This window comes from Apaloderma vittatum, unplaced genomic scaffold (assembly GCF_000703405.1).
Source record: "Apaloderma vittatum isolate BGI_N311 unplaced genomic scaffold, ASM70340v1 scaffold10872, whole genome shotgun sequence".
NCBI lineage: Eukaryota > Metazoa > Chordata > Aves > Trogoniformes > Trogonidae > Apaloderma > Apaloderma vittatum.
Window position 1 is genome coordinate 7397 of NW_009703084.1, and position 9719 is coordinate 17115.

A 9719-nucleotide genomic window follows, 5' to 3' on the forward strand; every position below is an offset into this window, starting at 1 on the left:
CAGCCCCCCCCCCCCCCCCCGCCCAGGGCTGGGTTTACCGCCCCTGACCTGCAGCAGGGAGCAGGACCAGACCTGGCGTGCTGTCAAGCACCCACTTCAGAATTGGAACTTTGCAGCCCTAGGGGCCCCATCCCTTTCCCCACACCAGCACCCCTACAGTGTGTGCAGACAGGCAGCTATACATGAGCAACCAGAGAGCCTCAAGCTCTGCCCCACACTGCAGGAAGAGACTCAGTGTCCCCAAGGGGGCCCTGAGGAGTCACCCAGCCCCAAATTATGCCCCAAGGTCACCTTCCTGCACTGCTGCTAGGTATCTCTCACAACAGGCGATTCCAGTGAACTGGAAAACAATGATGCCAGCTCAGGCAAACCAACTCTCCTTCCCAATCCCGCAACCTGCTACTTGCATGCCTTTTCATGGCTTTGGGATCATCAGAGAGGCTCTGAGCTAGTCTGGGCACAGCTGCGATGAGTTTGCATCCTCAGCAGGAGCCCTCCCACCCTGGGGCTCCTCAAGGCTGCTCACAGCCTTCAGGGTATGACTGCCTGCACCTGGCTGGGCTTGCTTCTTGTGCCCAACCCGCATGTTGTGGATTATGTGCTTGCTGGGAACCCCAGTGGGAAGTCCCGTCCTGTCCAGTGCCCCAGGGCTGTGCCAGTGCCTCCAGGCAGGGAGACCAGGGTCCTGCACAGGCAGCGCTGCCCATTTTGGGGCACTTCCACCACTGTTGCACTTGCCCAACGCAGCAGCACAAGAGCACAGTGCCCATCAGCACATCCCGCTAGTGTGACACATCAGGAAAACCTTCACTGTAAGCAGAGAAAACACAGAGAGCATGGCTGGGATTTTTAGGGTATTTTAGCCCAACTTCTCTCTGGTAGAAGCAATTCCCCTAGGGAGGGCAAAGAATAGATCAACCAATCCCCCGGGGGCTCTTCCAGTCCTCTTTCCTATGATCTATGATTTCCACCCACTATTCTTCACCAGATTCTCTTGCAGACGTTTGCAGAGGGGGAATGGAGGCTCTCCCTCCTGCACAACAGCAAAGCCTTTTTCTGCTCCAGGGAGACACGACTCCACGTCCATAAGCAGAGCCAGGAAATGGGGTGACTGCATTCAGCCCAGCACAATCAAATCATCAGGCTCTAAATAAATAATCAGATGAGTAATGGGAGCACTGCTTATGCCTGCCGCGTGCTTGGGAAGCACGAGGCACACGCTAAGGAGGGAAATTGAGGCATGATGCATGGGGACCGCAGGCACGATGGAGAGAAGGGACACGGGACATGGATTCCTGATATCTGTCTGTGGCTTTTACATGAGAAAAAGTGTTTGTTTCACAAAATGCCTCAGGCAGTCAATCTCTCCGGATTGTGGGCTTGTGCTGCCTTCCTCCCCTGCTGTTACCCAGACAGGTAACTTCACAACCCCTCGCTGGGATCTTCTCCTGGCCGTCCTGATGTGACCTCCTGTGCTGCTGGAATGAGGATGGACGTGCTTGCTGCAGGAGAACTGCTATGGGTGCCACTCAGATCCATGCCATGGCCACACTCAGCAGCAGCACGAGTGGTGGCAGGGAAACTCTTCAGGCCACAGAGATGTCCCTTGATCCATTTCTGGGAAGCTTTGGTTGCATGGAGGAGGTCAGATGAACACAGACTTCTGATTAAAATTAATTTGCAAGACCAGAATAGATCCAGCCACTGGTTACACCTCTCCTTTCTCCTCTTGGTCCTTTTTTTTCCCGTTAGCTCTTTCTGCAGCTCCCGCTTGTTTTGCATCACATTGCTTATTGTGGTGACAAATGAGCCGGTATCTCCCTGAGCTCTGCTGCACGCTGGGTGTCCCTGTCACAGCTGGCTGCAGGCAGGGGCTGGCTGGCCATGGGAAAGGCAAGGTAAGGCTCTGGGAGAGCCTGGCAAGTCCCAGCCCCAGAGGTGACAGTACAACCACTCCCTGTCACACGTGAGAGAAGGGAGAGCATGAAACACCTGCTGTGCAGAGCCCCATTGACCGGGAAAGGTTGCCCAAGGCCAGGAGGGTGACAGCCACAAGGGGCTTTTTTCCTGGGTGTGATGGGGACAGGAATGGGGACATGCCATCAGTCCTGTTAGGTCTTTCCGTGCACCAGTGTGGGATGCTTGGGGCTGACCTGCTCTGGGGTCACATCTCAGCCAACAGCATCAGGCTCCTGGGAAAGGGGTCCTGGCGTGGATGACACCCTGGCACGGTGCAGGGAAGGAGCTGAGGAAGCTATCAGGTGATCTGGGGAGCAGGGGGTACAGAAGCCAGTAGGATAAACCAGCTTGGTGTGGAAATCTTGAGGGGTTTATCACGAGCAATGCAGGGGCTGGGGGGCTTTGCAAAGCCAGAGGCACATTGTGAGCCATTTGGCCATTGCCGTTTTGGGTGGAAACCAGTCCTGCATTAACTGAGGAGAGGAGGTGGTGCTCCCACATCCTGGCCACGAAGCTGGAAGCAAGCATTATCTCTGTCGCCACCATGTCCCCTCTTCCTGACACTGCCTGCATGGCACTCATTGGGGTCCTCAAGCTCGGTGACATTCATTATCTGAAAGCACAGAAGAAACCTGGCCAGCACTGGTGGTGACACCTCCAGCTCTTTTTGCAGAAGTAGATTCCCAGGGTGTCAGATTCAAAATGAGAGAGCCTTGTATATTAGGGAAGAGGTGATTTAACAGGAGATATCAGTGAGAAAAATCTTGTGGGGCAGGGAGAGAGTGGATGCCAAAACCTAAAGGCAAAACCAAGAGGCTGAGGCGTGCCAGAGGGAGACTGGAGGCCAAGGAGGATTGGTGCTCGGTGAGCACGGGAGGCTTTCCTGGCTCCGAGGGGGATGGCCGGCTCGAGAGGCTCACTGCTGATGGCAGCCACAGATGCAGTTCTCAACACGTTCCAGGAACAAGCTGGGAAAGGGCTTTTGTAAGCCTTCAGGTCACTTTAATCACCCTAGATGTGAGCCCCTGGACAATGCCCTGCAGGACTGGGGGTGCTGGGGAGCCCCTTGGCTCGGGGAAGTGGACCTGCTGCCGCAGCATCAGTCCTGCATCCGCAGATGAGCACTGCACCTGTGGATGCTCAGGCAGCTTCATACCACAGTCAGAGCTGGAAACCCTCCCTGGGACAAGCAGAACAAAGGTGCATTTTGCTGCTGGACTCAGGAACCACCAGGTCAAACTCCTTATTTGAGTGCACCACCAGCACCTACCCAGAACAGCCAATTTCCCTGCAAATCACAGTTTTCCAGAGGCAGGGAGTCTGTCCCGTCGGTGAAGGGCTGGGTGCTGCATGATCCCTGTTAGGCACGAGCAGCTGCATTATTTACCTGTTTCAGCAAAATCTGGGCCACCGAGAAGGTTAATTATACCTTTAAGTTTCTTCAGTTGTCAGATGTTGTAGCCATTGTCTCAAGCTGACAGTTACGTACCCAGCAATTAACTGGCAGCAGGGCTTTGCAGGCAGCAGGGGGGTTCCAGCCTTGATTCTCATCCACGTGCTCGAAATGTTGCCTTAATGGAGCTTAACAGTGCTGGCAAATATTTCACTCAGAAACCTTGCATTTGCCAATGTGTTGTACCAACAAACACCGAATCAATGTGGGCTATGACAATGAAGGCTGCTCGTTAGGCGGCATGTGCAGATCTGCGCCTTCTTCCCTCCCCAGACACCCTCTCGGGTATCCACAGGCTGCTGCAAACCAGGAGGAAAACCTGCTGGATGACAAGTTCCTTCTCCTTAACTTCTGCTACCTCCGATGCCCTGATGTCTCAGACCTGTCCCAGCAGGATCTCAGTGAGGAAAATCTTTCACCTACGGGACTGTCCTGTCCCTGCTAAAAATCCTGCCAGCGGATTCAGCAGCAAGAGAGGTTTGCTGTGCAGGGCAACGCTTTACTGGAGTAGCCAGCACCCTCCTCAGGATGGATGCTCGTCTAGAGATAGTGCTAGCAAAAAAAGGGCTCCTGGATTACCCCCAGCCCTCAAGCTCAATTTTTGTTGCTCTTGAATGACCACATTTTTAAGATCTCTTCCTTCCCTACAGTGTGTTTTACATAGGCTGGTGTGGGTGACCCTTATGCCAGTCTCCCAGGGCTGCACTCACCCTGCTGCTGCAGCCAGATTTCGTGTTGGCTTCACCATACGCTGGCTCTGAGCCATGCTAGGCTGCTCTGTGACAACCACCTGCCGTGAGATGCTGAATGGAAATTTCCTTTGCGTTGCTACAGCACAAGAGGCAGGCAGGGGTTTTCTGTCCACCCAGCAGTCAGTAGCATCAGGGCTCTCGGGCAGGAACTCAAGTTTTCTGGAGGTGCAGGTGACCACAGGACTCCTATTTTCATGCTCTCGGCTGCTGAGTTCACCTTCTGCGAGGACCAAGGGCGGATGTCTGGTGTCACTGAGGTCCCAGGGAGCCAGACCCTCCAGCCGAGGCTGTCTTTGCAAGGTTACCAGAACATTCAGGCTCCACACCACCATAACCTGCCAAACCCCAGCAGGACTTGCCCACAGTTTCAGACTCCAGGAGTGATGCTGGTACAGAATTCACAGAAGTGGACACCCAGATGTGCTGAAAAGGAAGAAAACACAGAGAAGAAGAGAGATCATCCTCCTTTCCTCCAGCTGCTGGTGGCTGAAGCACTCAGGTGAGTCCTGTGAGCAAGGGGTGAGTTTGATGACATGCAAAGATCAAAAAAGGAGCTCCAGGGCAGCCAATGAACGCGTCTCATCACATCGCCTGTGGACATGCAGAAACTGCCTGGGAGCATCTGCATGAGCTACATCTGTATGTGCCAAGTGGAGATACCTATAACACAGCTCCATGGTACCCCCCCAAGCACGGGTGGTGGCGTGGGAAATACCTGTTGGGAATATCACTATATTTGGAGATGGTCTGTACCTTCAAGCCTTCAGCTAGAAATAATTGACAGGATGATTTGCAGCCATCGGCAAACAATGTTACTTTCCTGAAAGCAGCAGCACCAGAGGGAAAACAAATTGAAGCAGGTGCGGGAAGAGTTAGGAAGCACAAGAATTGCATTCCTGAGCCAAATGGACAGATTGAGACAGAGGAAAACAAATTGGGAAGGGAAACGTCTGACTATTGCCCAGATTTTTCAGGCGCTGGGAAGAGGTGGAGGTTGGGTTCAGGCTCTGTTTCGAGGCCTGGGAGCCGTGTTTCTGTCAGAGCTGTGTTAGTGCTCAACCTGAGGTGGATTTTGGGGTACGTTTCCACCCGTAGGCAGGGCTGGGATTGCCCTGGAGATCTGGGGAGGAGCATTCTACAGAAGCACCAGCCCCACCACCGCGATGACCATGAGGAGCCCAGCCAGGATGCAGATGCTGATGAAGACGATGTCGCTGGTATCCTGGCTCTTGATTTCACGGGTGTCTGTCGCTCCCCCCTCCCGCTGCTGGGCATCCACCAGGTTCTCTGCCTGGCTGAGCCTGGATGGGTTGGGGCCGGCAATGAGGGTCACTGATGCTTCCTTCCTCTTCGGCTCACACTGCACCTCGTACTGGTGGATGTCCTCCTGGTCACCGGCCGAAAAATCAATGTAGAGGGTGCTGACGACGACAGATGTGTTGTTGCGTTTCTGCAAGACAAGGGCTGTGGCTCATCAGGACTTTGTGCAGCTCATTTTCACAGGGGTTTGGGGGGCACTTGCCCACAGATCAGACTAGCACCTACTCGAAAGATGGGAGAGGGACTGGGAAATCCTCTCTGCAGCTGGTACGACTGGCACAGGGCTAATTATCTATTCAGCTTGCTTTAAAGGAAGGTTTACTGACCACTTACCTGGGATTCGGTGCCACAGGTGTCGAACCTGGTGTGTATTTTAAAGTTTCCACCGACCACCTGGGCGGCACAGGAGGGAGACCCCAAATAAACCCTGTTCCTCTCCAGCTGGGCCAGGGACTGCACAGGGATCTGGATGTGGAAGTCCGTCCGGGTGCAGCTGACGTTCATGGGCACAACTGTCGGGACAGAAAACAAGGTACACATGAAGGTCTGCCGGGAAGGAGTTTCTCCAGGCTGCAGCAGCTCAGTGCAGAGCCACAGCCAGTTTCAAAGCTGGCTGTCCCCATCGCACATGGCGCAGGCGACTGGCAGCACCGGGAGTAACAGGGACATAAGCCTCACAACTTTGGCCGGCATCTCACAGTACCCGGCCTTGCTACCACAGCACTCAGGGAAAAAGGAGCTGTACCCAAAATGCAGCAAGCACTATTTGATACATCAGTATTTCAGCCCTGTCCTGTGCTGAGGTCAGACATGGTTGGCTCCCAGGCACTGCCCTGCTTTCTGCGCTGGGGAGAGACCCCACCACCAACCCTCTTGAGCTTTGGTCTCCTTCCCAGCTCTGTGAGCGACGCCTGAGTGCTGTCACAGGCAAACACCAGCGTGGTGTCATTGCCACGAGCAAGGAATGATTTACCCTGTGAGCGCAGCCTTCCTTCATCATTGCAAACCCAGCGAAACATTTGAGTTGCTGCATGGAATATACCTCGAGAGCTTTGCTGATGCCTTGCTGTGAGCACAGAGCTCCCCTGCAAGGGACACCCTTCTAGTGATGAAATCGAGGAGAGGTATCTCAGGGAGACCCCCGCTTATAGTGATGAAATCGAGGAGAGGTATCTCAGGGGGACCCCCACACCTGCCCTGGAGTAACGCAGCTGTGTGGCTGCCACATGTTCCTTGGGGAAGGGTCAACTCGGTCCCTGGCCCCACAGCAACCTCCTGGGGATGGCTCAGCCAAAGTCCTGTCTCAAGCATGATCAGCTCTCCTCCGCCTTCTCCGCAATGTTATTTTTGATGGGGAGCTGGTGAACAGTGCATGGAGGACGCTGCTGTTGAGCTGCCCATGACACTGAGATGAAGAGAAAAGCCTTGTGGAACACAGCCCCTCTCCATCTCTCTCCCTCTGGCACTGTACTTGCGGAAAGCCTTCACACAGGGAAAAAAGCAGGGAGGAGAAATGCCCCCCTCTTTAAAATTAATCCTTGCTCAGCTTGAATCAACCACTTGGGCAGTATGAATTATTGAATTATTTCAGCTCCCTCTGAATCTTGGCCTTATGAAACTGGAAAGACACAATAAAATCAATACAAAAAAATAGTGTCACTTTGCTTCACTTAGTGCATTATAAAACCATTAGAAGATTTACCAAATAACTAAAGTGCATTAGATCAAGAGGAGGAGAAAATGGATCCTCTCTCCTTGCATGAAGGCTTTCATTCCAGTGGCCATAAATCACACACGCCCAGCCCAAGTTATGCCCTTTCGTGGACCCAAAAAGAAAATATCTGCCTTGCTGAAGGGCTGTGGGTGTGGAGGCTGAGACGTCTCTTTGCCATCGAGGGCTCCCGAGGAAGCCAACAGTGGGGAGAGGCCAACGCCTCCTGGTGAGAGCAGCCACTCTCCTGGCAGGGTGCTGGAGGTTTGGACGTGCTAATTACAAGCAGATGCCTGAATCTATGAAGACACAGAAGGCAGCCATAGCTTTACGGAGGGAGGCTCGGTTTCCTGTCCAAGCCTCCCATCCGGCAGCGTGTACCGGGAGATGCAGGAGCCTCGGGCAGCTGGGAGAAGTCATGTCCCTCTCTGTGACAGGGCTTCTCCCCCGCTCTTCAGCTAGCAGCCCATCTCTCTGTCTGCAAGCTCCTCCATCAGGAATGGAGTTTCTCCATGACCACACACAGATTTCCTCCCTGTGTTTTTCTCTCCATTAAAACAGTAAGAAATAAGCAGGACGAGGACAGGGACCTGATGTGCATACTAAAGCCCTACTAGTTGTCCAGTGCAACATCTCTCCCTCCAGAGGCTGCAGAAGCTTGGGACAAAACTCCATCCCATCTCTTACCCCTAGAGACATATATCCCCAAATCCCTTTTGAGACACTGGAAATGAAGAACGATTTTGCTGCTGAGGGATAAAAATCCATAAACCCATGGCCAGCCACTCCCACCTCCCGTGCTGCCAGTCCAGCAGCTCTGCTCTGGCTCCAGGCTGCCCCTGCCTGAATCATCCCTGACATACAGGTCAGGGAAGATGTAATTATCTTGAAATACAAAAAAATGGCAGAAATTTATTGGCTTTTGAGGTGAAAAGGCTGGCAAGTACATGAAGAAGGTGACACACTGCTCTTCTCGCCAGCTGCGGATGCACTGGTTGGGACACAGGACGTGCCGGCAGCAGGGAGGTGCCAGGCAGGGCTGGCCCGGTGGGTTTGGGAGCACCGTGCCCTGGGGGTCCTGCCCCTCCAGTGCTGCTGCCAGTGGAGGAGAGGATGCGGTTTATGTCTGCTTGCTCAGCCGTGTGCCAGCAGGGCCAGACCATCCTGCGGAGGAAGGAACAGGGTGGTGATGCTTGAGCTGCTAACCTCCCCTGGGGCTTTGGTCCCCTAAAAATTGCCTGGGTTTTGTCTCCCTCACACAATGAGAGAGGAGCAGGAGCGTGGCAGCAGCAGAGATGTGGGGAGGAGAAGCTGAAAATCATCTCCTGAATACTAAACATGATGTGGAGCATGTGCATCTCTCGCTCTGAGAGCTGGAGCTCACCCGCCGCATCTTCTCTTTCCCACCCCTGAAGAGCTACGTGCTCTGCTCTTGCAGACAATCATTTTTACTACCTGGTCCTTCCAGAAATTATATATCCCAATGGAAATAAAGCATTGAGCAGCACCCGAGTGAGACCTTACCTCCCACGTAAGCGATGGAGAAGCCCCTCTTGGCCGTGTTGCGGTCGGTGTGGAGGACAAGTAGAATCTGGTTGCTGCGGGAGGTGACGGGTGCTGGGCTCTCCTGCCCACACCACCGCCCCAGCAGAGACCCGTCCTCAGTGCCACCATCGAAGGCAGCCAGGTGGTCGTAGTCACAGTGACCCGTCAGGCTGCTCCGGCCCTCCAGCTCCACGTCCAAGAAGAAGACCTTGACCCGGTATCCCAGGGGCAGCTGAACTCTCCACTGGCACTTGAGATTGTTGGGGTAAAAGTTGGGGTACTGAGGGCTGGAAAAATTCCCTTTGATGGCGGTGAACACTTCCTGGCACTCGCCTGTTCAGGGGAAAATGGAGAAAGTTAAAAATGAAAGCAAACCTGAAGTGCCCTAGGTGTGGATAAGCTGGCGGACAAGCGATCACTTGTTTTATTGCTAAGCATGCTCTACTCTCCACCTCACTGTTCCCCAGCCTTGTGTTTGGCTGATGGACACCCATCAGTTTTGGGGGATGGCAACAACCAAGATGGCCAAAGTCCTACAAGGGCAGACAGGTAAAACCTGTATCCCAAGGGAATGGCATGAGTAAGGGAAGAGGCCACCTCTTGCTCAAGAGAAAGACAACCCAGGGCCTGGGATGGTCACAACAGCTCCATTTGCACTGCGTGGTGGTTTACACTTCACACTATCATCTCATGAGCTCTCTCCCTCCACTACCATCACGTCTTGCTGCCACGGGAGAGAGAAAATCATCACCACCATCACCTTGAAGACCTGTCCCCACATCCTTCCCACTGCCCCACCATCTCGAGACCCCCACACCTGAGTAGAAATAGGCCTTGAAGCCTCTGCCACCAATGTTGAAGTCCGACTTGAAGAGGATGCGGAGGTGCGGGGCGGAGGAGACAATGCGGGGCGGGCGGGCACTGCCGCAGTAGCGTCCCAGGTGGGGAGTGGCGGTGGTGGGGCCATCGAAAAGGGCCA

The 9719-nt window shown here is 54.0% G+C and overlaps 1 protein-coding gene across 1 annotated transcript in view; it reads right to left on the bottom strand.

Annotated features, from left to right (window-relative positions):
* Positions 1-5299: 5299 nt before the first annotated feature.
* Positions 5300-9719, bottom strand: part of CDCP2 (CUB domain containing protein 2) — a 6701-nt gene continuing 2281 nt past the window's right edge. The window contains 4 exon segments of the mRNA XM_009864490.1: positions 5300-5614; positions 5818-5996; positions 8720-9073; positions 9558-9713. Of these exon segments, the coding sequence (XP_009862792.1) occupies positions 5300-5614; positions 5818-5996; positions 8720-9073; positions 9558-9713 (1004 nt within the window).